The sequence below is a fragment of the Mycteria americana genome, chromosome 3, assembly GCF_035582795.1.
Source record: "Mycteria americana isolate JAX WOST 10 ecotype Jacksonville Zoo and Gardens chromosome 3, USCA_MyAme_1.0, whole genome shotgun sequence".
In the NCBI taxonomy this organism is placed as follows: Eukaryota; Metazoa; Chordata; class Aves; order Ciconiiformes; family Ciconiidae; genus Mycteria; species Mycteria americana.
Window position 1 is genome coordinate 1,082,289 of NC_134367.1, and position 27,828 is coordinate 1,110,116.

At 51.0% G+C, this 27,828-nt stretch overlaps 1 protein-coding gene across 1 annotated transcript; it reads right to left on the reverse strand.

The window, feature by feature from the left end:
- Positions 1-188: 188 nt before the first annotated feature.
- HADHA (hydroxyacyl-CoA dehydrogenase trifunctional multienzyme complex subunit alpha) lies at positions 189-27,640 on the reverse strand. The gene is made up of 20 exons (XM_075497604.1): positions 27,494-27,640; positions 23,011-23,052; positions 22,852-22,922; positions 21,925-22,058; positions 20,542-20,680; positions 19,424-19,543; positions 19,237-19,339; positions 15,723-15,845; positions 14,920-15,038; positions 13,992-14,048; positions 10,166-10,275; positions 9,738-9,872; positions 8,919-9,090; positions 8,118-8,204; positions 5,653-5,793; positions 4,302-4,370; positions 3,715-3,910; positions 2,695-2,809; positions 1,986-2,131; positions 189-815 (listed from the first exon to the last, which is right to left on the reverse strand). The coding sequence occupies exons 1-20, from the start codon at positions 27,579-27,581 to the stop codon at positions 670-672; spliced, it is 2,313 nt and encodes a 770-aa protein (XP_075353719.1). The 5' UTR covers positions 27,582-27,640; the 3' UTR covers positions 189-669.
- Between the last annotated feature and the right edge of the window lie 188 nt (positions 27,641-27,828).

The window sequence follows — 27,828 nt, forward strand, 5'->3', positions numbered from 1 at the left end:
CCCCGGCGGCAGCGCTCAGGGCCAGACAAAAGAGCCAGAGGCTCCTCACAGACCCTGATTGATGGCGGAGGTGACAGAGCCGGTCTTTGTTCTGCACTGCCGCCCTCCCCTGCCTTTCCCCACCCTCCGGCAACTGCCAGCAGCCCCTTTGTGGGTCTCAGCCAGCAAGCACGGAGAGGACCCCAGAGGATTGCCTGAACGCTTTATTTCCGACTCGAGCGGTTCCCTTCCTCGGTGCCGAGAGGCTGGTGCCCCAGTGAGACAGGAGGAGAAGCAGGCATGGAGTCCAAACCCAGGAGACAGCGATCTATTGCTGGAGGCTTACGGAAAGGCAAGGCCTCAGGGCCAGACGCGTGCTGGATGCTGCCTGCCAGCCCGGGAGCTCTGGAGGTCGCAGCATGGAGGTGACGCAGAGGAAATTCTCTCTCCCAGCAAGGAGCCACCAGGCCCACGCTGGCATGGGACGGACGTGCCCAGCACACAGGAGCTGATAAGGCACTTGAAATGACTACAAAGCCACGAGGCAATCGGCTGCCACCCTCCTTCCTTCCCTGCCTCCTCCCCTGGGTGCTTTGCAGATTAACCTACAGAGAATGGGGTGTTGCTGGAGAGCCGGTGGTCCCGGCTTGAGCTGTCGGTGCGTCACGGGCAGGCGGCGGCGGGCCACGCTCACTGGTGGAATTTCTTGCTTGGGCTGTTGGCGTAGTCCAGCAGCAGCTGGCACGGCGTGAACTGGCTGCCGTAGGCGGCCTCGTACTTCCGCAGCTTGTCCACCAGCTGCTTGGCTCCGTAGGAGTCTGCGTACCTGAAGGGACCTGCCGGGGACAGGGGGACACATCTGTGCCAAGGAAGCGAGAGGCACCAAGGTGCCTGGAAGAGCGAGAGCACTGGATTCGGCCGATCTGTCCTCTAAGAGAGACCCCCAGTCTCTCGGCAGGGCAGCGCAGGACCCCGCTCCCTGCCTGCCCACCTGCGCTGAGCGGAGGCAGACTGGACTGCTGGGGACAAGCTGGGGCACAGCTAATTGGGACTGCTCCCTTAGTCTGAGCTTGCCTCAGGGAGGGAAAGTGCTAGGTGCTCGGCCGAAGCACTACCTCATGCCCAAGAGCCCTTGGTATCCTTCAGTTGTGACCCAAACCTCGGCTCGTGCCTCATCCACTGCCCAGGCCACGGCCACCCAGCCAGGTTGCAGATGGGTCCAGGAGAACTTTGCCCATGCTCTTGGCTGGGCCCAGCAGGTACCTTGGCCCCAAAAGTGCTGTGCACCACGGCTAAGGTTATCAGCTCAGCTTTATCTGTGCCATGTGCGGGCATAGGGCGAACAGCGGGTTCTTCGGCACAGTGTCTCAACTCCGTGTGCAGCACAAGACCAGCTTTCCAGAAGTGCTGCAAGACGCTTGCCGGCCCACCCAGGCAAGTAGCAGTGGCCAGAGATGAGATACCAGAGCTTTGTTTTTCACCAGGCACCATACAGCTGCACAAAAGCCAGCCAGGGATCCCTTAAAAATGTAGGGCCTTTGCAGGTCTCCCATCCCACCTACACCCCCATGACTATCAGGCATGGTAAAAGCTCTTCCTTTGAAGTTCTCACAGGAAGCGCTGATGAGGCTGGGGCCAGCATGGCTCTGCCGCCTTATTCCAACCTGAAGACACAGCAAATGACCTGGTTAGAGTCCCTTGATCCTCACCAGCCACAGCTCTTGTGAAACAGCTGTACCAGCAGAGGAACTCCACAGGGTCCTGGCAGAAACGTCTCACGGCAGCTCTCAGGCTCACTGCCACCTCTTGTGGGGTGGGAACGCTGGAGCAACCTCTGGCTCAGGCTTTATGTGGGAGAAGGACTCTCAGGCTTGTCAGAGTGCAGCTCAAACCTGGCCTCAACAGCTGGCTCGCCTCTGGTGGCTAGAGCCCACTAGGCAAGCCCACTACGAAGCTTTCAAGACAAGCCATGCAGCCTAGCCCAAAGCCCAGCTGAAACCACTTACCTCCCAGGCATGGCGGGAAGCCCAAGCCGAACACAGCACCAATATCCCCCTCCACGGGGTTGCTGAGGATCCCTTCCTGCAGGCACATGGCTGCCTCATTCACAAACCTCGTCACCAAGCGCATCTGGATGTCCTCATCAGTACAGCTGCAAGGAAAGAGACTGTAAGGGCTGTGCAGGTAACAGCAGCTGGACAGAGGAGCAGGTGAAGCCAGCACAGACTGGGGACAGAGCCAGGCCTGGGGTAGGTGACAAAATGGTTTCTCACTGAGACTGTCCCTATCCACATGAGGATGAAGACTTAAGTTCTGTGACATGTCCTGAGGCAGGCATGTAAGAATGGCAAAGGCTTGATCAGGCCAGATGGGAACTGCTCCAGGAGACGTTTCAGTGCCAGGTCCAACGCCGGGAAGGTCACAGCAGGGGCTGCACCAACCCGCTTGCCCAGACAAGCCCCACCACAGAAAAGCTTTCTGCAAAGGTGCCCAAGCAAATGCTGATGAATTTGAGGATGCCCCATTCCTGCTAGCGCAGGCTCTTCAGAGCCAACAGCCTGCCCCAAACAGCCAAATGCCATCTGGAGTGACTCCACGTCCAGCGCTGTCCTCCAGTGGTGCCTGGTACAGTCCTCGTGCTGCTGCTCAGAGGCAGGAGCAGGAGCTGGGGCGAGAGCCAGCCCACACCACCACTCAGCATGCACAGCTACTTACACTTCAGGTTTGGCTGGCACTTTGAACCGCGCCAAGATCTCATCCATGCCAGAATTCACGCTCCTGTTCTTCACCCCCTCCTGGTAAACATAAAAGCCTTTCCCTGCCTTGCGACCTGCCGGGGATAAAAAAAGAGACAGTCATATCCTGCCACGCGTCCCGTTTGCTCACCTCTGATCTTCTTGTGACTCCTGCTTCTGTTAGCGTGAGCAGAAACCCCCAGCACAGGCAGCATCTCTGCACTTCAGAGCGAGCCTGTTTGCTGCCTCACTAAGGACAGAGGGAAGGGGGCCCACGTCCAGCTGACTGCTTGGCAAGATGTTGCCACTGTGCCAGGCCCTAACGCCTTCACTAGGCCCAGAGGACAGTCAAATAATGCCACCGTTTCCGTGGCTACAGCAGCAAAAAGACACGGTCCTTGTCCACACTTGGGAGCAAGGCACAGAGATGACAAGATCTCCTGAGTAACCCTGGCTGCCAGGGGTCTGGTCGCAGCAAGGGTCACTGGAAGGCAGAGCTATCACGGGCCAAGTGCAGGTCCCACTGATGGACGCTGCTCCGTCCTGGCGTGCTCAGGGGCACAGCTGCCTCTGGCACCCAGTGCCACCAGGGTACAGCTTCTGCCACGCAGACAGAGCCATCGTCTCTCCTTGCGCAGAGATTCTAAACCTCAGCTCAGGGCTTGTTTCACTTGGGCGCGTTTATTTCCAGCCATTGGAAATAAACCCCATGTCCCAGAGCACTTGTGCAGGTTTCACGAAGGGACCAGACAGAGGTTCATGAGGTCTTCTCCGCTGCCTTTGCTCTAGGCAGCATCTTTGCCTGCTGCTGCCATTTCTGCAAAGGAAGGTCTGGCCGCAGCCAGAGCTCTACCCAGGGTACAGCTGGGAGGGATTCCCGACCCATTCCCAGGGCTGCTCTCTGACTGCTCTCACCTGAGGCAGAAGAGGCTGATGGATGCTAGCACTTTTCCTTGAACAAAGGGGAAACACGTTCGATTAAAACAGCCTAGCGTCTCACCTAAGAAGCCTTTTTCCACCATGAGCTTGAACAACTCGATGTTGCCTCCTCCAAAGCGCTCGCCAAAGGCCTTGCCAAGGTCCTCGGCCACGTGCGCGGCCACATCCACACCCACCTCGTCGATGAGCGTGGCAGCACCCACAGGAAAGCCAAAGGCCGTAGAGATGGCATCTACTTTCTTTGGGTCAGTCCCCTCCTGCAGGAATAGAAGGGGAAGCAACGGTGTCTCTGGGTGAGGGTCCTGGAAAGCCAGCGTGGGGGCAGAAAGCCCTCGCTCATCTGGGGCCACGGACTGTGACCAGCCCCATTAGCTGATTGATTCCAGACAGGAGCAGTGTAATTGTGCTTGCACCACTCCTGCCTCTCCCCTGGTGCCATGTGGGGAGGAAAGAGCCTCACCACTGCCTGCGCCAGGTCTCATCAGACCACAGCGCAGCCAAGAGCTGGCTGGGGACAACCATGGGCACCGGGGCTGGTTACCCACCTCCCTTCTTGGCCAGGGCTGAGGTCAGCCTGATCGGGGGCAAGGAAGAAGCAGAGTTTACATGACTATTTGGCATACGTCCAGTAGCTGACGGGATACACACCTGGAGAACTCGGACCACTTCTGCCAGCATCGGCCCCAGGCACCTGGTGGTGTAGAAGCCAGGCCCATCCTAGGGAAGAGGAGCGCAGCAGGAAGGCAGGTGAGTACAAACTGCAGGAACACGGCCTCTCTCGGCAGCACAAGAACTGCGTTTCACAGCCCAGGCACTGACATGCAGGGCAGACACACTGAACTCCATTTCTAACAGCATGTTATCAACTGCTAGAATAGTTTTTCCCTGTAGGGTTCAGCAGTGTTTGAAGCTTTCCATCAACTTACTCCCTAGAAGTTCCCACCAGAGTGTTTTTATTCGAAATAGTGCCTGGAGGTCCCAAGCAGGCTGCAGGAGTCCCCTTGCTTCACCAAGCCCAACAGGCTGACAGGGGGAAAGGGTGCTCAGCGCAAGTGAAACGGGCATAAACCCGTTGTTTCACCTCTGATATTACTCACAAAGTCATGAAGCAACAGATTAGCTGCAAACTGCCATTCAGGGAAGCATTTGATGTGGGGATGAGGGTTACAGAAGCAGCACTGTATCTCCACTGGCCTTTAGAGGTGCCTAGAGCACTTTTAGACAAGCCGGTTTTCCCAGCACCACAGGAGAGACCTGCTCAGCATTGCTGACAGCCTCACACATCAGTGAAGAGACCAGTCCAAAAATACACTCAAACTGCCCTGAGCCTACTGGCTGAACCTCCCACATAGCTGAAACCGCATCACTGATGCTTTCTACTACGGAGCATGAGACCAGCTCTCTTTGGAGGGCCGTGCGTTCAACAGCAGCCATCAGCCCAACAAACCACTCAAAGCCCACGCCTTTTCTGAGGCTCTGCTGCCTCTTCCTACAGATCACAGCGCTTTGTTCTCAACTCCTGCCTCGCTGTGCTCAGTCTTCTCCCTCTGCTTGGTATAGCTCTTCCCCTACACTTGCACATGTATTTCTGTCCCCTCTCACAAAAGATTTAAATCCCGAAAGAGGAGGGTTACTGCTCGCAGGCCCCTCTGTCCTTGCAGCTTGCCAGGGAGAAGAGGTGGCTAGAGTCCTGCCCAGACTCTGCTCCATCTCAGATGCCACTACAGATTTCAGCCTCCTGGAAGTTGTGTGGAGCAGGACTGCCAGCATCTCGTGCTTGGCTCATCAGACTGTTCCTGTGCCTTCTAGCCTTCCATGGCTGCTCTGAAGGACACCTGAGGGATCACTTGGGCACCTGCCTTCTTCTAACCTCCATTTTTACTTCTCAGCATGAGTAGCTAATGCTAGCGTATTCACAGCCACGTTTCAGCCTCCCCTCAGTGCGCAAGCCTGCCCTTATTTATTATCCCAGCTCGTATTTTGTGCAGTGTTTCCTCACCTTTACCACGATGACGACCTTGCCCTGTTTGAGGCCCACAGCAACAGCAGAAGCAGCCGTGTCCTGCGATGTTTTGTCCGTGGTGATGATTTCCAGCAGCTGCATTTTGTCAACAGGGGAGAAGTAGTGCATCCCGATCACCTAGGCAGAAGGAAGGGCTCAGGGTTAAGACAGACTATGGCTCCCAGAGTCATCTGCCGGGCAAGTCAAGTGCCCAACTGCAGAGGGAAGCAGGCCACCATGGGCTGCACCACCACAGTGCGCTATTCGCTCAGCCACACACTCCTCTGTATCCCTCTCTGACGGGAGTGCTCTCCAACTCCCTTTCCCTCCTTGGCTTTCCCAAGGACATAGCACATGCCCCACAGCTCTTGCCTCAGTGAGGATTTAGGTATAATGCTTACAGGACCAAGAGTGCTGCTCAGCTCTCCCTGTGCTTCTTAATAGTCTGGCAGCAAAACCTGTCTTGGAATCTTAGCCGAGCTCAGTCCCCAGGCAAATTACAGGCACTGCGTGATCTGCAGGTACTATCTGAGCTGGCAGAGGAGCCACACGCCTGCGTGGTGCTTCTTCTGGACTTTGAGAGTGGAGCAGCAGTCACAGAGACAGATGTTGAACAGAGTCCCTGTGTTCTGCTTGTGAACATTTTGTTTTGGGTTTAGTTTTTTTTTAGTGATGAAGTGAATTTAAGGATGAGAAGGCATGTTTCCAGAAAACAATTACAGAGGTAAGTGCAGCCTTCCTCTGGGAACAGCATTCAAGCAGAGATTATTCGGCTGTGTGCCTCACTTTAACACGACCATGTAATCAGCATGTCACCTTCATGCCTCCTGGAAGCTACGCTTCACACTAAGATCTCTGTAGAGTCAGAGGCACCTTGCAGGAGAGCTGCAGACTGCAAAACTCATTAAAGAAAATACACTAATTAGTTAACTGATTTCCTATTAGTTTCCCCATAAAAAGCCATTGCACAGGCAATTTAAAGAGCAAGAGGACGTTATTTGCAAGTATGAACAAGTAAGAGTCAGTTTGCATTTCCGATGCAACTAAGGTATGACAGCAAACCAGGAAGAGGCTCGTGAAGCTCACAGGAACCTCCAACAGTGGGGACAGACGTTGTGACTCTACGACCTTTGCAGATGTCCACAGAACTTCTGCAGGAAGACAAGCAGCAGAGGCAACACGCTGGCCAGGGCAGTACTTGGGACACTTGCAGGAGTTTAGGGAACCAGCCAAGGGTACCTGCGCTTTTGCATTTGTGTAACACTTTCCGACTGAGCTCCAGAGCTTCCCCCTCCTTCTGCCCAAGCTGCTACTGCCTCCCCATCCCACCTGTTTTAGACAGGGAGATGGGGTTATCGCACAGGAGAACTGCTTGCCCTTTCCTTCGTATTCTGCAGCCCCAGGTAGGCAAAGTAGATTCCTCAAACGAGGGGAAGTGTTTCCCTCTTTTTATATCAAGGCCACCCTAGACTGATGCTTAGCCCTCGGGAGGTGACTCCACCTGGTCATGCAGATCCCTCACACTACTTCAGACGCTGCGGTGTCACGTCTGGTCTCCTGCTGCTGCTCCCTGAAGGGTGCAGGTCTCCCGTGTCAGATCTGCCAGCCTCACGCTAGCAGGTATCACAGGTACCCTCGGCAGACACAGACAGCAATGAAAACCAGCACCCAGCTGACTCCTCCCAATCCAGCGCATTCACGCCCCTCGGAAGGTAACTCCACCAAGCACATCCCTCAGGGCAGGCTGCTCCACATGAATGAGTGCTCCTACTCAGCTGTGCTTGCCTGGGCTAAGGGATGAGCATGCAGCTACTTTATATGCTGTTTAGACTTCAAGCAAAGGGATGAAGAAGTCCTCTGCTCCAAACCTCTGCCACAAGCTGCTATGTTGCTCTTGGTATCCTGTTCACATGGATCATTTGGAGCCAGGGAGAAAAACCCCACCACCCCCTCAGGAGCTGATCCCATGGCTGACCAAGGCTTCAGTTTCAGCACCTCTAAGTTCAGCTTCCAGCCACTGACTTTTCTTCCCTTTTTGCTGCTAGGTTAGTGCCTCCTCCCTGAGAAGGCATTCTCCCATCATGGCAAGTCACTCCAATGTCTAATCAGTTTATCAAAATGACTGAAGTCTTCCTGGCTGGAATTCTCTCAGCTTGAGTCCTTCCATAACTTCTCTACCCCCCACGTGCATTAATGTTCCCTGAAGCGCTCTCACCTCCCTACCGCACCTTGCCTTGCCAACATCACACTGGGGGCGAGTCCACCTTCATCACCTTCCTATCTGTCCAAGGACCACAAGCTCTTTGTTCAAAGCTTGCACTGGGGGCAGAGGACGAGCTGTTTCATGTTCTGAGGAGGAAGCAGAAGATCCCAGCGCTCACCTACAGCAAAGCCAGTTTGCCACTAACAGGCAGCTCAGCACAGAGCAGACTCATAGCAGGCACGTGGCACTGGGTACTCACCTTCTCTGGCCTCTTGCTAACGGCAGCAATTTGGCTGATTGGGAGGGCAGATGTGTTACTGGCGAAGATACAGTGAGCAGGGATCACCTGTAGCAGGGGGTGGAAGAGACAGCGTAAATGCACAGACTCCAGAGTCAGATCCAGAGCATGATGTGCAGAGCCCTGAGAGAACAGTACCAGCACCTGGTAACCCTGACGAACAAGGCAAACTTGATTTTCTGTCAGGGCAGACAGCATTAGAAACTAATTCTAAAGCAGCAGCCCAAGTCAGCCGGATCTGACTTCCCCTGAACTCTCCCCAGGTCGGCAATATTAGTTTCAGAGCCCCCACGTTTCTGCCAGACCATTGCAACTACATTAGACACTGCAGGGAGGGACTTCAGAAAGGTGCACAGACCAGCTCCTTTACCATACAGTTATTTCCCCAAGTGTGCTCTTGAACAGAAAAGAGCAGTGGCAGCAAGCCAGAGATAGTAAGTAAAGAACTGTAAGTTGTGGCGATACCAAAAGACACTCCTGTCATATCAGTGCTTTTTTGGAGCAGCTCCCAGGAGTCAGGGAACATCAGAACTGCCCCATTCAGCTACGAACTAGTGACTCCTTATTGAACAGTGAATATCCTTAGTGAATAGGAAGGCTGCCCTTGACACTCACCCACGTACTGACGTAAATAACTTGCACCAAGCAGCAAACTGCAGCACAAAGGAGATGTGACAAACCCAGCAGCACAGGACAGGACACCCTGAGTCTCCACCATACAGGGGCCACATCTAGCACAAGCTGCTCAGCACTGATACTCACGGCCTCCACTTCCTTCAGCACTTTGTGTTTGATGTTAATGTCCTCGAACACAGCCTCGATCACCATGTCTGCCTTCTCAAAGCCCTTGTAGTCCAGCTGGCCCGTCAGGTTGCTGAGAATGGAGTCCCTCTCAAACGATGTCAGACTCTTCTTCTTCACCTTGCTGTTCAGCCTAGGGAAGGACAGCTCTGTCACAGCTCCTGGGCAGGCCAGCCCAGACTGCCAGAGGTGCACCACAACACCAAGGGCATCCCTCCCTGCTGGAGCTGGGACCCAAAACACCATCTCCACTCCAGCAGGACTGTCACTCTGCCTACTGGCCCCTCCTTCCATCTGGAAAAAGGAGAGCCATGCTCACACAACTCAGCCAGTGCATTAGTCTGAAGGTCAATCACTGACATTCCTGATGATGCACAGCTGAGATGACTACTGCTGAGCCAGGAGGACAGGGGAAAGAAATCCAGCTTTTCAGAAGTGTGACCCAATGCCTCCCCTGACATGGGCCTCTAGGCAGCCAGGATTACTCCCTCCCCCCTTAGCTCTGTAAGCTACTGCTAAATCTAAAAGCTAAAGCAATCATCTGTTAGGTTGTCTACCTACCTAAGGAGCTAAGGCTGAATACACTGGGCCTATTTCGTAGCAATATCCCAGCACACTGCATAGGGCAACCTTAAAAGAAAGCATTTCTGTGACATCCGATGGTAGAAGACTCCAGAGGAATAGAGGTGTCAGGAGTTCCTGACCGCCTGAAAGCAGAGGAGTATTTTGACTCAAGGAAGCCCCAGCCCATCCCGAGCAAATTCCTTTTAACTCACGTACCCCTTGAAGACCTGCTGCTGTCCTCTGTCCAGGCCTTGCTGTGCTGTGTCCTTCAGAATGGTCGTCAGTCCCTTATCCACTGAAACCTGTGCGATCCCAGCTCCCATGAGCCCTGCTCCCAGCACTGCCAGGGTCCTGCACAAAAGGGGACAGGGGGGACACATTCAAAGTTAGAAAGAGCTGAATTTCCGTTGCTACCATTAGACTTGCACAGATCCTGTCCACCCAGGCGCTATTTTTAGTGAGGTCGTGCAAGAAGATTTCACTTGTGGGTGAGACCTCCAAAGTGCAGAGGATTAGCCTTCTGGAGGCTGGAAACCTCTCTGCTCTGCTACACTGCTTTTCAGGACTCTAGGCCACTCGGTCCCAAGAGCCTTTTAGCAGAGCTCCTCCAACTGCTCCTTCAGGCATCCCACACTTGCACTTACTTGACCTCCCGCTGAGGTGTTCCAAACTTGTTCTTCTTGCAGTGCACCTGCCCGTGGTAAAGTCCAAGCAGCGCCTTGGACTCCTTAGTCATTGCAAGTTGGCCAAAGCTCTGGAAGAAAGGGAAGAGGGAAGCAGAGAGTTTGGCATTTAACAGCTGTCTCGCTTCCCTTGCCCTGTTTTTGATGGGTGCGTGCCGGAAGAGCACAGCCGCTCGTGCAACTACACTGACTAGTAACCTGGTTAGAAAAGGAAGAACGTACAGGGCATATGCATCCTCTGCAGAGAGGCACCTTCTGTGCTAAGCACAGCCCACTTTGCACCACTGCCTCCCATATGGGCTGCCAGAAAGCAGTAGGAAAACTGCTTATTCGATGTCCTTTCTCATAAACATTATAATTTAAAGCATCTGAAAGAGCGCGTACCTCTAACATTCATGCCACGGAACAAGAGCAGCCACAGTATTTCCATGTCCATCTCCTTCCTATCCACTGAATCCTTCACAGCTCATTTCCACCCTCCCAGCCCAGCTTTGGAGGAGCATTCCCTGGCAGTTCACTGGGGTGATGGTTAAGCCAGAAGCGACCCTGCTGCCTGGGCCAGCCAGCAGCTGCAGGGTCCTACGAGATCAATGCCGGAGCCCCTTCTACTTCCCCAGCGGCAGGACGGTATTTCACTGACATGGGACCCTTTCTCCCCCATGTGCATCCTGCGCTAGCTGGGGCCATTGCCCCAGTGGCTTCCAGGTGAACGGGCCCTGCCCTCAGACTTTGAAAAAAATCTTTAAACTGGCCAATTCTCACTGACAGCAGTAGCCTGATACTATTTTCAGAGGACCATGGAGAGGCAACAAAATCAAAGGCCTGCATAACCTCCTGGCACTCAGCATGAAACGGGAAAGCAGTCAGGAAGACAAAAGACAGCGTAGGGCAACAGCGAGCTAGAGTTGTCTGAGCCAAGTCAGCTAAGGAAAGCCGCCAACACAATGTAGTTTAGAGCAGGCTGTATCTTCCTTCACCATTGTCCTGTGAGTTAGAGGTTTGTTAAAATATCAGAAACGCAAAGCCTGGAAGAGAAACTGCAAGTCTCCTACCCGAGGGGAAAGAGGGAGGCATGAAAAAGAGACACGACACTGACACTTATTATTCTTTAGAGGGTTCTGGGAAGATCTCCATCCTGCTGCTATTCTCAGGAAAAACCATTCATTCTTTTCTGTAAGGAACAGAGTATCCCAAGCCTTCTATTCAGCACCAGACCAAACGTGGGTGGAATGCATAACCAGAACAGATGGGGTATACCCAGGAGGTCACTGTTAAGGTAGGAGGCAGACAGCTACATCTCAGACCAGGACCTTGTCACCAGAGGAGAACAAAAGGAGCTACTAAGCACGGCAGGAAAGACTGCGGGATGTGACAGATAGCAGCGTGAGAAGCTGGTGAAAGTTATAGATACTACCGTGGGGGACAGACGAATTTCATCGGCGGTTAAGGGGCAGCGACGTGAGAGATGACCCGAATGCAGAGATAATCAGATGGGAGTGTTGTGGGTCTTCTGGGGAGTCAGGTCTTGCAGAGCCAGCAGCGCTCAGTAACCACACCAGTGACACTGTGCACAGCCAGAATTACCTCTTCAGCATCCGAAAGAATAAATTTGAGTACAGATGTAGCAAAACTGGGACCAGTGAGGAAAAAATAATTAGGGGCAGGTTGTTTATTAAAGGCAGAGACAAGGGCAGAGAAAGGGAGGGATCAACACGGCTGAGGAGGAACAAGCATGGGAAAACAAAGACTCTGCGTGTGTGCGTGGAACAAAAGGGTCACGCATAAGCAAGCCACTGGTGAGTACGCTTGCCTGCTCAAGCCCTGGACCTGCCTACCACAGTCTGTCCTACCTGCATATTAAACTCTATTCCTGTTTTCCCAAGTGTCACCAGCAAACCTCAAGCAGGACTGGATGGCATTTAGGACATGAGGTCCATGTGCCAGCAGCTGTCCAGACTGGGCCCTGTGGCCAACTAATTGACAGACGAAACATCTACAGCCAGCTACTAAAAGGGTGTGCCTGGGTGTGTGGGTGCGTGTGCGCACACGTGCACTTATTGCCACACGTGAACTTCAATTCTGATCAGCCAGCCAGGAGGAACAGCATCAATCATCCACATCGGCCATGCCTGTGAGCGGTTTGTGTTTATGTGGGTGTCACCAGTAAAGGCACTGCGCTGTCTGTGCGGCCAGCTGTGCGTGTACTCTCTGTTTGTGCACATATATGTGCGCACACCTACACCTCTGCAATGGGATTGCTCTTCTATGATTCTAATACCTGCTCAGCCTCACCACTGGCCTGACCTACAGGAGAAAAGCAGCAAGCAGAACAAGAGGTGAAGTCTTCTGGGCTTCAAAAATGCAAAAGACTTGACTTCCCTTAACAGTTGTTATTGGTGCTAAACTCCACCGATGGGCCAGGGAACTAAAGAACTAAAGAGAAAGGAAGAATGAAATAGAGGCTCGTTTTACAGAATCACAGAACCACTGAATAGTTGAGGTTGGAAGAGACCTGTGTAGATTGTATTGTCCCATCCCATCGCTCAAAGCAGAGTCATAGAGCAGGCTGCTTAGGACTGTCCCCGGCTGGGGTCTGAATATCGCCACGGAGGGAGACTCCACAGCCTTTCTGGGCAACCTGTTCGAGCATTCAATCACCTTTACAGTAGAAAAGTTGTTTTGCATATTTAAGTGGAATTTCCTCTTTCAGTTTGTGCCTATTACCTCTTATTCTGCCACTGGATACCAATGAGAAGAGTGTAGCTATGCCTTCTTTACTGCTTCCTACCAAGTATTTACACACATTGATAAGATCCCCGCAAGCCTTCTCTTCTCCCGGCTGAACAGTCCCAGCTCTCCCAGCCTCTCCTCATCTGCCAGACGCTCCAGGCCTTTAATCATCCCTGTGGCCCTTCGCTGGACTCTCTCCAGTCAGCTGGCCCCCAGCCTGTACTAGTGCATGGGGTTATTCCTGCCCAGGGGCAGCACTTGGCCTTTCCCTTTGCTGAACTTCAGAGGTTCCTGTCTGCCCAGTTCTCCAGCCTGCTGAGGTCCCCCCTGAACAGCCAGTACGCTGACTGGGGTGGCTACTAAACAGGTAAGTTTGACCAAGGAAATAAGGACAGAGAAGTCCTGCTCTGGGTGAGAAACCAGTACTGAAAAAACCCACCTAATTTTCAAAAGTACCTGAAGTTATCAATGGGTGAAAAAGGACCAGCACAAAGTATCCGGACTAGAACACAGGACAAACAACAAAACAAGAGTAATGGAGAATTAACACCCTGAACAAAGATGATGGTGAAAAAAGACGACAGAGTAAATAGAACATTGGTAAAAATGAAAGTTAATTCTTGGAAGAAATGACTTGTTTGCAGCAAATTGCCTGGAAACACTGAGGAGATGGAGAGCACTATACCCACACCTCTAGGTTACCTGTCCCATGTGATAATCAGAAAAAACAAACAGTGCTCAGACACACAGAGAAATCAAAGTCCTGTTATGTGAAATCTGGATCGCTGAACTCCGTCTGGTCATTCCCCACTCAAAAAGATAAACAGAGAGAGGAATGAGAAAAGGCACAAACTGTTTTCACAGATGAAGAGCCTTGACAAACAGTTCTGTTGTTCAAGACAGGCCTTTTTCACAGCCCCACGGCCAGAAGAAGGGGCAGGGAGCAAGACACCAGTTTGAGCAGCCTGTGATGAATATTATCCTTCGTGCGCGGTTAAAGACAAATCCTCCCCAACTACACAATTACTGATTACTACCAGGGATCTAATCTCCTTACCTGGGATTCAGTGAGGTATCCAGCGTCACGCCCCTGATCAAGACCAGTCTTTACAACCTAGTCAAAGAAGAACAATAAGGATACACTGCTGTTAAGTCATGTCTGCCAACAGCTACGCTTTAATGAGATTACTTGTTTAGCTGCACCTCCTGTTCTCACAAGTGACCCCTCCCCAATATTCAAGGCACACTTCAGACTCTCTGGGTCCTGTCCATGCTGTTCGAAGCAGAGCTATGAATCACCTTGTCCTTCTAGCACAGAATAGCCTCGGTGGCAAGGATTTTTCTATCAGGTTAATTTTTACCTGGGGTAAAATATACCTTGTGGTTTCAGGAATTGTTTTCAGGAGGACTGTGCTCCTGTAATGTCATTGCTCTCAGAGTCAGAGGCGGCATTCACAGGTTCTAGAGAACTCTTGGCAACAACTTAAATAGTGAAAAGTCATTTTATAATAAGGATTCAACCATGGACAGTGTCTGTAAGTAATATGATGCCTGTGTAACTCAGGGGACTAACTTTTGAAGTATTGTGTGGTTAGTGCTATGAAAACAGCAATTTATATTTTCCTGGCTTCAAACAGGTTAACCCAACTCTTTAGAAACTGTGTAGGAAACCTGGAAAAACTGCAGCTGAAAGTTTCATGGACAAAGTATTCCAGCTAAGCCTTCCCTTAATTGGGATTCTTGATCTTCCCCTTACTGGTACCAGTACCACATAAATTGGTGATCATATTCTGGGAAGCTATTCTGAATTTTACCATGCTTGCTTGATACACCACACAGCTAGCACTCATCAAGACCGATCTTCTGTGAAGATCAGGATGTACGGCTTGACTCAGAGGAAGGAGCCACCTTCCCTCTGTCTGTTGCCATATTATCCCACAGATCCACCCTCACTGTATTTTCTTGGACCTCACAGTGGGAGTTACCTCAATGATCTTTAGTGGAGCAGGGTAGAGTCCTTTGGTTTGCTTCTGAACTTTGCTCTCCACTGTCTTGTAGACTTGCCGCCTCACAAATGGAAGAGCCATAGCATAGTCTGTTATCTCTGCAAGATGGGACAAAACATGTCTCAGCACAGTGCTATATGCACAATCAGCCTTTAAATGATTAACCTGAAAGTTAAAAAGTATAGACGTGAATGTTGCATATCTGCAATAGAAACATGCACCTGAAACTCAGCCACAGGTAGCATGGTCTGCTCAGAAGGGTTTCTGTGGCTCGTTCCACAGACAAGTCTCATTTAGGACTAAAGCATCCTCCTAATACAACTGGTGACAGACCGAGCTCTGCAGAGTAAAACTCACACAGAGATGTCATCACTTCTGGGCTCTGCTAACTGCATAAGGGTGCTGCTAAAGGGGATTAGCACAGAGCAGACGCGTGTGCCTCTTCCCACTTGATTACACAAGCTTGGTACAGAACTTGCTACTAAAACTTTGAAGATGGATAGTCCTCTGGAGGCAGCTGCTGCTCTCTCCCTCAGGCCTGGTTCCCTTCTAGTACACTTCAGGAGCCACCATGTGCAGCTCTGGCAACGTAACTTGAAGATCAGATCTGCAGAGCAATGTTTTCTCTACCAACCCATCTGGCTCAAGAGATGATTACAACATGAAATAACTTTGTTTTGAGAATGGAATTAAGTAGGAGCACAAACACATCCCTGAGAAGCAAAGCTGTATTACGCTCACTACGGTCCCTTGGGATTTGGCTATGATGCCCACAGACTTACTCTGTATTAGCCCTTTCGACCTTTTGGCAGACACAGTCCTGTTGGCTAGTCCTCTGGCGAAGCCAACTGCTACCTCCTCCAAGTACTCAATCGTCCGTGCTTCTGGAGTCTTCACACCTGGCCCTGTGAACAGAAGAGAAGGCTTGAGGAAATGCAGCAGAAGTTATCATTGATGCATGATGATGCAGAAAAGCAGGGATGAGACAGCAACATGATGTTCCTTTGAATTGCTACCACTCTATTCCCCCCCACCTCTTTGACTTTTCCCGATTATGAACAATGATGGAAAGGCTCAACAGGCAACTATATGAAGGCCCCAAGGCATTTAATATCCACAGCATTATACAGAAATGCCAAAATGCCAACTCCCAAGGGGAGCAGACAACAGTATGCCACTTAAACATCAACGCTACTTTCACAGAGCCATGGAATAGCTTTGGTTGGAAGAGGACATGGGAGGCCGTCCGGTCTGACCCACTACTCAAAGCAGGACCAAGTTCAAAGTTAAATCCAACTCTGGAATTAGATCAGGTTGCTCAGGGCCACGTTCTGCCAGTCGCTGAACACCTCCAAGGATGGAGGTCCCACCACCTCTCTGGACCCCTGTTTCAGTGCCTGACCATCTTGTTGCAAACTGTCCCCTTTATTCCTCAACCTTTTACTTTGTGTAATTGCAGGCATCCCTGTATCTCAACAGAACTTAAGCGTTCTGCCTCCCCTCCCTCTTGTTGCACCTCTCCTTTCTTATGCGTACAGTAAGTCTGCACAACTAAGCTGTACCAACACTGTTGCTATTAAACATACGGACAACAGTTATGAAGCACTGCGTCCCTGAAAATTACCTGTACCAGAGCTGATGTCCAATGAAACCTCAGGTGCAGGAAATCTCTCGCTTGCTTTAGCCAGTGCCACACACAGCAACACCTAGCCAGGCTCCAGGTGGTGTGCCATCCATCTCGTGACCCACCTGTGCTAACTTAAAGCTGTCCCACAAACAATGAAGCAAGCCACCACAGAACAAGTTTTAGCAATCTCTGAGGGTGGGTTGCAAAATTTGCAAGCACAGGGCTTGTATCATCAGCCCAGGAAGAGTACAGGGCTGAAAAGGCAGTTGTGTAAAGTTGTTGGAGGCAAATACAATGAATCATTAATGAAAGAGCAATGCCCAGCGATTCTGCATGGGGCCACCAGCCAAACATGCCGCCTTGGCTTGGCTCTGAACTAGCAGAATGAACCTGATGAGGTTACAACTCTGTACCCTTACAGCTGGGCAGCCTCATTAACCTTCACTGGAAGCTGCTCCAACCACACCCAGATGCTGCACGGTGCCTTCAGCTCTAAGAAAACACCACACCAGGCAACTACTCCCTGACACAGGAGACAGTCAAAGAACAAAAACAAAACAGAAAACCCCTCTCCTCCTTCACCTCCCGCTTCTCTCGCCCTCCATCAAAAGCTGAGGTCTTCAACTTTAAGGTTTCTCTTCTCATAAAGACTTGAGAGCATATACTCAGCAGACCCCAAATGCTGCTGCCTGCTGGCGGGTCTCTCAGCAAGAAGCAAATAAAGGAGCACGTACATTTTGACCAGATCACGAAAGCTAAGAAGTCTCACTCATACCCTGGCAGTACGTCAGAGCCACTCTAGAGAAAAACAGCCCAAACAAAACAACTATTTCATTTTACAGGCAGCTCAGAAAACTTAACCAAGAGCTGCTGCATAATCTACATTCCAGCAATGTCCAGTGGATTTTAGAGAATTTATTGGAAATTTGAGAGCATTTGGGATTTCTGAGCTGAAACCTTACCAGCTTCCAAATTCTTTTCCCATCACTTCAAGGCAACGTGTCTGAGACCTTCAGCTTTAGTAACCTGATGTGCTGCAAGACGTGAATACCTGATTTTCCCTTTCCATTAGCTTGGGTGTTCAACACCAACAAGCACTGGACTTTGATACTACAGCTGAAAAGAGCTGTTTATTTGTAAGTCTGAGCTGTAAGAACTATTCAGGCAAAGTGGTCAACCCACATATGTGGGTTTACTTTACTTGTGATAACCTCTCAACGTTTTGTAGTGTCCTAACCCAGGAGCTCCAAGCTGTCGACTCACATCTGCGTGCTTATATAAAAGGCACACTCCAGAATTAGATCTGGGCACAGTAGTAAATAGATCAAGAGAATGCTGGAGAGCTCCCTACTGAAGGAGAACTGATTGCACCCTGTGAAATTGCCTCCTGATTAACGCTGTCTCTCTCCTTCAAAGCTTTCTATAATCAGTTAAAGCATCACCCCAGTTAAAGCTGCTTTTGCCCAGACATTGAGAATGAACATGAGAATACTCAGCAGAAAGCCTTCTGGCACTGGCCGCTGTTTGAACAAGGAATGCCTCTAATGCTTGCATATAATTTGTATTTTGTGCTCCTCCTACGTGCTTATCTGGTCTGAGCTAGGATTCCAAACAGCTCTTCAGAAAATTCAGGTTTCCTTTAAGCAAGCCAGTGTAATCATTAGTATAAAAAGCCACATTTGCTGGCTCTTAAAAGGCAATTCACATTTAAGCCAGTGGTAAAGTTTACTCAGCCAATTTTAACTCAAGCCTGGGTACCAGTCATCCATTTTACAAGCAAGAATACAGCTAAGGACATCTAATCCAGCTGAACACTGGCACGTGAGACAGAACAGACACAGGCCCTTCCCTTGCGCTTCTCAGGGTAGGCAGCAGCACCTTTTCTTTTTGTTTATTTTATTTTCTTCAACTTCAGGAGCTAAGGGCCACCAGGGTACTTTGGCCATGTTCTGCCTGGGGAAACAAAGCTCAGCACAGTGGAACTGCGTGGCGGTACCAGCTGGCACGGTGGTTTCCACTCTAACTCCTGGCTGCAGCTGCTCAGACCTTTCAGAGGAGGCTGTGGAGGGTTTGCCCCTCCATTTAGTCACCTTCCAAGAAAGCCCCCTTAGTGAAGGAACAGCAGAAGCAAGAAATTATTCACTAGCTCACTCCACTTGGAATTGCAATTTGGTCTGCAGTTTGTGAGGAATTTCTGCATCCAACTTAAAGTCAGTTGGCAATTCAGAGCACCTAAGCTGTGGGGGCTGGCTTCTTCTCAGGATCTTGTCACAGAGATTAACATCTGCAGGCTGCATAAATGTAGGCATCAGTCATGTAGTCTCCTTTCATTATGGGTTGCAATCTGTCCCTCTGACATGATAAATGAGGAATGCAGGTTCTTATCTGTATAATTAGCTTATGCAAGAGCCAGCAGGCCTGCCCTCTATGCTAACCTTTCCTTATTCACTTAGCTGTAGCAGGAGCCTGACATTTCAAGGTCCCCATGCACATGCCTCTAAAGTGGGAATGGAGATTGCACTGCAGAGCATGGTAAGGACTTTGAGGTCCATATGCCTTGCCCCCACTAGACTGCTGACTGCATCAATGGCTTTGCCACCCATTTCAGTAAGGTGGAGAGGTTCACTGACAGACAGCAGATCAAGCAACCGAGAAGCATCATGTCTGACCTAGTGGGTCCACCAGCTGGTCAACCAGACCCATCTTCTTTGCTCTGTCAGCACGGATGTTCCTTCCAGTCAGCATCATATCAAAGGCAGCAGGCAGTCCCACCTGGAAGGGCAGAAAGGAGATTTCAGAATGGGAGCGTGCCATGCAGCAGAAGGGGCTATCGGGTAAAGTTTTTCTCCTACTTACCATCTTTGGCAGCCTCTGAGTACCCCCCGCCCCTGGCAGGAGACCCAGTAACACTTCAGGTGTTCCCAAGATTGTTTTCTTGTCCTTTGTTGCTATTCTGTAGTGACAGGCAATGGCAACCTTAAAAAAGGAAGAGAAAACTAAAGGTTTCCCTGTGAAAGACCACAGAAGAACTGGGCATCCGTAACAAAGGTGTCTTCTACACATTGCCTCATCTTTCTTCTAGACCCTACCCCAGTTCCCTAATTCAACTGCCCAAATACCCTCTGTGCTCAACTGATGGCTTCTTCCAGCAAGAGAAGTGCACACAGGGCAAGCAGCTATGACGTGAACATGAAACTACCAAACTGAGCCAAGCTATTTTTAAATCTCATCTGGACGATCAAGGGCTAAATTCATTCACTACACTGGGAGCGTGGTCCCATTTACAGATTAGCCATGATACTTGGTTTATCACTGGATCACCGAGTCCAGATCTGTCACCAGAGTGCTTATAATAAGCTGTGACTGCTTAAGAAATCAGTACACAACTGAAAAGCCTCCATTCTCACAAGGTTATTCTGTTTTAGTAACAACTTTGCTCCAGGAATTACCAGTCTTTCAGTTTACAAAATCCTAAATGGAGATTACGAAGCAAATACCGCACCCAGCCGAAGTGGCAAGCGACAGTGCAGAGTCAACTGGCCAGGTTCCCCACACTCATCCCTCTCACAACAACCTTTAAAAGAACAGAAGTTGCTGGGATACAAGGCTCAGTTCATCTGAAAAGCAGCAATTTCCAGCCTGGACTCTGCCAGCAGCACTTATCCAGATCCAATGCATGCCGGAAACAGCCGGTTTTCCCTGGGATGCTCTCATCTAAATATTAGCCTGGCCCCCACAGATTCATATTTGATTAGCTCTCTTTCAACAGAAGCAGAAAAATTAGCATGGCAGAGCCCTGAAGCACAACCAAGCCATTAACTTGCCACAAACTCATTTGAGTGGATGTAATGAACCCACGTCAGGTCTCAAATCCCTCTCGCACTAAGTAGTCCTGCAGGCATCGTTTGGATAGTTTAGAGAACCGGCGCTATCAACTCCCACTGCTGCTTGTCAGACCCAGAATCGTTCAATACCTCCAGTCCTCCTCCCAAGCAGGAGCCACTGATGGCAGCAACTATGGGCTTTGGAGACTGCTCAATTTTTTCTAGCATCTTCTGTCCTTCCTGAGAAAGCTGAGTCACTTCCTGAGCAGTCTTGCAGGCTTCAATCATGCTGCAGTGAGGCAGAAAGGCTGATCAGAATCGGAAAAGCACTGAGAAAACAGCAGTAAAATGGAGAGTGCTTCAAGGAGTTTGTTCCCCTTTTCCCACAAAGCTCCAGCGACTGACAGACAGGCAAGAGCTGTTTAGTCCCCCAGTCTTAGATTTAACAGACTACACGGGAAGACTACTAAATTCAGTGGGTTAAGTCACTGCACGCTGACACTGGGCTGCGCCTGCAGGCAGTGAATGAGTTTCCTTGTGTCAGAGCTTTGAAAGCCTTTGGGGGAGAGGAGGAAGGGTCATAGGAAGCCTCAAAGCACTTGCCAGGAAGGGTGGAGGGGAGAGCCCAGGATCACTTTTTAAAGGAGCAGATGGCCAGTGCTCTGATGGTGCACTCCGCCAATTAGAGACTCCCTGTGCCAATTATTCTCACGGAGGCTAGCAGCGTTGGCCAGGCAGGCGCAATTCAGGAGGCTCGTAGTGTTGAGACCAGCAGACACCTCTTCAACACAGCCTGTCCTTTTGCTCTGCTTACCAGCTCTAGCTACTGCCTCCTTCCCACCACAGCATATATCAAGTCTCTGCCCCCAAATAAAGCTAGCCAAAAAGGTAATAAGGTTTTGAAGGGCCTATTTGTAATTCACCTTCTTTTAGCTAGAAAGGAAGAGCTAGATGCCTTTAAACAACTATTCTGTCCTGCCCAATGTCAGGACTAGGAGCCAAGGACACTCCAGGTCCCAGTGAGAGCACCCACACGGGTCGTCCCACACCCTGCAGAAGTTACCCATGCTGAATCGCCTGGGAAGCTGCTCCGATGCTCCATGTGGCAGAGTGCCAAATCCTGCCGAATCGAGGGGCCACGTTGGCAGACTGCCAGGCACTCAAACCTAGCTTAAATGAAGTCCTGCATGTAAATTATCTGCTCTTCTTGTGTCGCAGACCAAAGGACAATGCTCAGCCCGGAGCCAGGAAGGGTTTCCTTGGCTGCACCCCAGCACGCAGGAAGGAGTGACCAAGTGTTACAGCCAAATGGGGTTTAACGACTAGCCATGTTCCTCTTTATCAAGGTCCTAACTCCATTTGAGCAAGTAAGGCATCCTGTGCACAGGGATTTCATTCCCAGCCTCTGCCTCACCCCTGGGGAGATGTCAGTGACAAACTGCTTGGACTTCACAGCGCACCAGACCACTGGCCCTGGATGCCGGACTTCAGAGAAAGCTCCAGCGGCGTAACTTCTAAGGCCCCCATACTTACTCGATATCTGCTCCAGCAATGAAAGAGCCTGGCTTTGAAGAGATGAGGACGGCACTTTTGACAGCTTCATTGGCCCAGATCTCATTCATTACATCAGTAAACTCTGAGCTCAATTGTTTGGATAGAGTGTTCACCTGAAGGCAGCAAATAAGCATTGTAAATAGGGAGCCCAGCAGACAGTGAAGTTTAACCTCTGACTAAGTACCGGATTCAGTCATTATAGCATCAGAAAACTTGCACACAAGACAGACTGACAACAAAAAGCCAAAGCCAACAGTAAGTCTAAACAGATTTTCCAAACCAGTAGGAGCAGCAGCTCTACAGCCTTTCAAGATTTGCCTTCTGAAAAGTAAAGGACTAGACCATCCAGGAATTTGCCCAACAGCCAGATGATTGCTTGGCACAATTATAACGCTTCTGGGGCGCTCAAAATGAGCCCACATTTGCTATAAAAGTTAGTTCACCTTGTGTCATAATACAGCAAGGAAAAAAAAACAACTCCAAGATGAAACCCTGCAGCAGGTTATCAAGTAGCCTGTTATTAAGAAGTACCTCACCAACAGCGGCTTTGTGACCTCAAACACAGATTTTATGAGCTTCTAAGCTGGTTTTTTTCCTATATAGTGGACACTCTCCTTAACCACCTTGAATCCAGGAACTTAGTAAGATTTAGCAGTATCTTGCGCCAGTGAGAGAGACAAGTTAGCTTAGTACATAAAAAAATATTTCCATAAGGCATTTTCAGGTGTCTCATTAAATGTCCAAATGCTCATTTTCTTATTTCTACTTTGCTCGCAACTTTGACAGGCTGCAGGTTAGGAAAGTTCTTAGTCTTAAATTAGAATTTTCAGTGCCTTCTCCATACAACTGCTATTCCTGCCATTTCCACTTGATACGCCTCTTAACCACAGCCAGCTAAAACAGTACCTTTGAATTTGGTGTGTTGAAGCGTACGACAGCAACATCTCCTTTGATATCATAGCTAACGTGGGTTCTAGCTGGAAACAAACAGAAAAGTGTTATCAGCTTATGCTCAGCGGATTTTAAGAAAGAAAATGAACTCACATAGAAAAGCTTTACACTTACTCTGAAGAGCAGTGGAGGTGGAGATGTGACGGCAAGCATAAGCTAAAGAAAAGACATTGCAGATGTTAAAGGGATTCTCAGTAGTCTCAGCTTAACTCTCTTTTATTAATGCATCCTCCCATCTCCCCTCATCTGCTGAGTACAGCGTTTCGGAAAATCCTGAGTATGAGCCAGTTACTTCTCTTACGGCTTGACCTGTGCCACCACCAGAGCTCAGCAGACTCCACGCTATTGAAGTGACCTTCACAGCACAGATTCCACATCGCAGCTTCTAACACCAGCAATGGCAAACCAAGGGCAAAAAAAATAATCAAAGCCTTTTTCCCAAAGAGCTGACAAGAGATGAAGTGGGCGGCACACAGGGGTGTCTTGCCTTTCGTATGCACAGTTCAACACTTCTTCACATGCTAAACCAGAGACCTTGCTGCACTTCGGAGCGTTTCAAGCCTGCAAGTTAACTTTTCTGCAAATCAAACATAACTGCTCTAGAATATTTCTGCAAAAACACACTCTCGTGCCAGTGAATGGCGCAACCCCAAGTGTTACTTCACAGATCTCCGGGTATACATCTGCTGAGCTACAAAAAGAGCACACGAAATATTTATTCCCGCCTCCATCTACCAACAAAATACTTGATCCACCTCTACTCATTACATATGGAAGCACCCAGACAAACTTGTCGTGTTTCAAAGCACTCAGAGAACTCAGACCATGGCATGAACAAGTTCTGCCCACAAGTGAAATGCCACTTTTCTGACTCATAAACCCCAGATCTCCTTTTTCCTGCTGAGAAATTGTATTTGCCCCGATGATCTCTCGTTAAGCAAATGAATCTCAGTTCTATTCAAGCAACCTTGATCTTGACTGAGAGGATGCTCTAACACAGATCTAGGCTGAATGGCTGCCAAAGCTGCTTTAAGTCTGAAATCCAGTAAAAGCGTTACTTCTTAAGCACCACATGCACATCTATCGACTGGAACACGGCCATTTAGCTAGGGGAGGTTTACTGCTCAACGCTGGTAAAATGTTCAGGCATTAAACATTCCCATTCCCAGCAGCAAGAAAGCAGAAAATCCAGTACGGGGAGAACAAACTCAAAACCTCAGCCTGTACCTCACCAGCAGGTGCTTCCCCCTCCCCGCAGCCCCGTGACACGGGCTCAGGGCTGGAGCTCTGCTGCACTTTGGCCCTCCTTCCACTTTGTCTCCGGTGCTGGCAAGCGGGGACTGACCTTTGTGCTCCATTCCCCGAGCCCAGGATACACGGTGTGACACTGCGGGGATGGAAATTCAGCGTCAGTCTGTCCCGGCAGATGGGTTTGTGCGTGCGTGTGTGTGTCATGGGCCCACCATACCATTTTATAAACAAAGAGCGAACCGGTTTCCACTCCAAAGCTACTTCAAAGTATTTTTGGACTAGGACAATAACCAGATTGTGATTGCTGTAGCCAACATTAATTTCCCTCAACTGTTTGTGTGCTAAAGGCAGGTACTCCTGAAACTAAGCGCCAATGCTCATTTCCCACAAAACCAAGCGTGCTCTGACAACAATTTCCCTGCTGACAGATGCTCCTCAGCAGAACACGATGCGCTTTCAGTGGCAGTATTTTAACTCGAGAAAAGCCACACAGCCCCACTACTTTAAAAAGGGGGCAAGGACTGAACTATCTTACCGAACTCATTCACTTCAATCCTGTATTGCTGCACATGGCTAGGCACAGCAGGAAGGAGAATCAGACCAAACAAATCTCAGCTGCCAGGCAAGTGAGAATGTTTTCCTTCCTCACCCTCAGTCAGGCGTCTGCTGAGGCTGGGACGCGGGAAGGTAAGCGGCACATCACTCCAACACTTCCCAAAAGCAACGCACTGACTACGTAGCAAAAACTATATCGCATGCAAAACACACAATGTCAATTAAAAATAAAAAGGCAATGGATTAATTAACTTTCTTCTCTTTCTATGGTCTAACATGCTTTCCTCTTTCACATCAGTTCCCAAACAGACTGCTTCCATGAAAACCTTAAACCTTGAATTCCACTTTGCCTTTCAGTTCTAGCAAAACAAAAGATATGAAGTAGGAAAAAAAAAATATCAAGGGCACGACTGAACAAATCTCACTACATTTTAATATAAACTCTTTTGGGAAAGATACTGTCATTAAAGCAACAACTGCTTAATATTTCACTTAGGTTTCCTTAGCCTGGCAGTATTTTATTTTAGAGCCCAGAATACTTGTGGAAAATGTCTAAAACTAAAAGCACATTTACTTGGTCACAGTCACAGCCCATCTGCTTTAGGCGTTGATTCATTCAGCACTACAGTGGTCACTTGCCAAGATCAGAGCCAGAAAAATCCTCCTTCCAAATGCTGAAGGAAGCAGCAGCAGCAGGCCAGATGTACGCTTCCTCCATTTCACTAACATTCACTCTAGAATTAAAAGCCTTGAATATCGATTCCATTTTCACGATTTCACTCACTCCAATTAAAAGACCGTCTGGAGACGAGCACGCCAATACTTCAGACAGTTGCTCTCAGGACTTCGCCGAGAACTTGGATGCAGCAGAGAACGGAGAACACCCCTTTCACACAGTCTAGCCAGGACCTCTTTCTTCCCACTTTCTCTTTTATTTCCTCAGCTGCTTCCCTGTCCAGCACTTCCCCTTCCCTTCCTTCCACTCACCCGGACGCAGCATGCCACTTGAAGTGGGAACAGCATCCATGGATGCCTCAGGAGAAAAGCCTCCTTGCAGTCCTGGACCGAGCCAAGCACCAGCAGAGTGAACCAGCTGAAGGTCAGGACGACTGGCCACGCTTTCAGCCTGCATCTGCGAGCTGATGGCCCAGAGCGACGAGCTGCGAGACGGGAAACTTTTGACAAACTGAGCTTTCCTATCCTCTCTGGGAACCTGCTGGCACACGGCATGCGGCTCAGCAGGTACGGCCAGCTCTCGAGCTCACACTGTCTTCTGCCTGCTTGCTGCCTTCTGCGTGCTTTTTGGCCCGCCCTGGCGAGGTCTGCATCCAATTTAACAAATACTTTGTTACGGCAGAGCAACGCTATTAATTACAGTGAGTGACAGTGTCCTCACAGCAGCTCCAGGACTGTTTGTGATCAAGAATTTTGCCAGTTACAACAAGAAGCCCAACCAACGACAGCCCGAGCGCTCGCTGGAGTTACCACAGTTCTGCTCGTTCTCGACCACAGCGCTCCGCTCCTGGAGCGACCAGCTCACGTACAAATTCGCTCCAACGCTGCACAAAAGACAGGTATTAGGTTGAAAAGAAACGCTGCTAGATTTCAGGTCAACATCGATACCAGAACCTGAGGCCCTTCAAAGTGCAGAAATAAGAAGCAGTTTCCAATGCCTCTAAGCCTTGTCCTTTGGCCTTCCTCGGGGCACCTGGTGACTCCTTGCTTCAGTACCCCTGTGAGGAAGCACCACGACCCAGCTCACCGCAGGCGCTGCAAACAAGCAGGAGCACGCCAAGGCCCTGCCTGGGTCAGCAGATTGCAAGGGAGCGTTAGTCAACGGCTGAAGACGCTTGCGTACCAAAATAAAGACAGATCGTGGGTACCTGGAGATGCAAACACTCCTGGGGGCATTGCCCCCACCCACCCGGGGACACCCCCATCCCACGGACACACCTGCATGCCTGGAGGACAGCCCCAGGATCCAGACAGCCAAGGACATGGAGACATTCCCCCCCCGCCACCCAGGCGTGCACCCACGGGCATGGGACACACACACACACGTGTAAGGACACAAGGGCATCCTCTCCCTGTGGATCAGCTCACGTGGCGAGGACAATCCTGCCTGGAGGGTCCCCCCACCCCACGCAGGGTCACAGGGACCCCCCACGTGCAAGGAAGGACACAGGGGCCGTGGCCAGGCACACGAAGGCCAGCCTGCCTGGGGGCTGGCGTGGGAGCATCTCCCCTGTGGGGACACACCCCCCACACCCCCACGCACAAAGCCCCACACCCCCCGTGGCCCCCCAGGACATGGAGACACGGACCCCCGCCCTGGGGAAACCTTTGGGGGGTGGGTAGGGACATGCCAGAGATCCCCCTGCGCGATTCACAGGCCATGAGGACAACACCCCCGTACACATACCCACGCACGGACACCTCCACGGCGGCAGCCCCCACCCCACAGCCCCCCCGGGGACACGCAGACCGGGAAGGCCCCCCCCCGCCCCATTCCTTTCCCCGGTAATACCCCCGTTCCTCACAGCCGCCACGCTAACACACGAAGCCACACACCGCCCGGCGATCCCCCCCACCCTGCCCTCCACCCCCCTCGCAGCACCCTCACGCGTGGGCACACACGCTCACGCGAGGATCCCCCCACCCCACCCCGACAGGCCGCGCCCATTCCCGCCGCCGCCGCCGCCACCGCCGCCACCACCGCTCCTGCCCCCCCGTGCCCCCCCGTTCCCCCCCGGCGCAGGAGGCAGCAACCGCCCCGGAGGCCCCGGCTCACCCGCGGGCGGCGGCCGGCGGGACGCGCTGTACTTGGCGGCGGCCGTGAAGCGCCCCAGGCTGCCGATAGCGCGCACCGCGGCCGCCATCTTTGCTGCGCGCGAGGTCGAATGAGGGCGAGGCCGCCCGGGGCCTTGGCCATTTCATCCCCGCCCGCCCCGCTCCGCCCGCGGCTGCCCGCGGCGCTGCCTGTCCGCTCCGCCGCCGCCGGCTCCCTGCTCCCTCCCGTTTCTCCGCTCACCGCGAGGTCTCGGGCGTTTCTGATCCATACCCAGGGGAAGCGGCGAGCGGGAGGGCGCGGGCAGGGGCTGCGGGGCGAGCGGCGTCCCTCAGGCG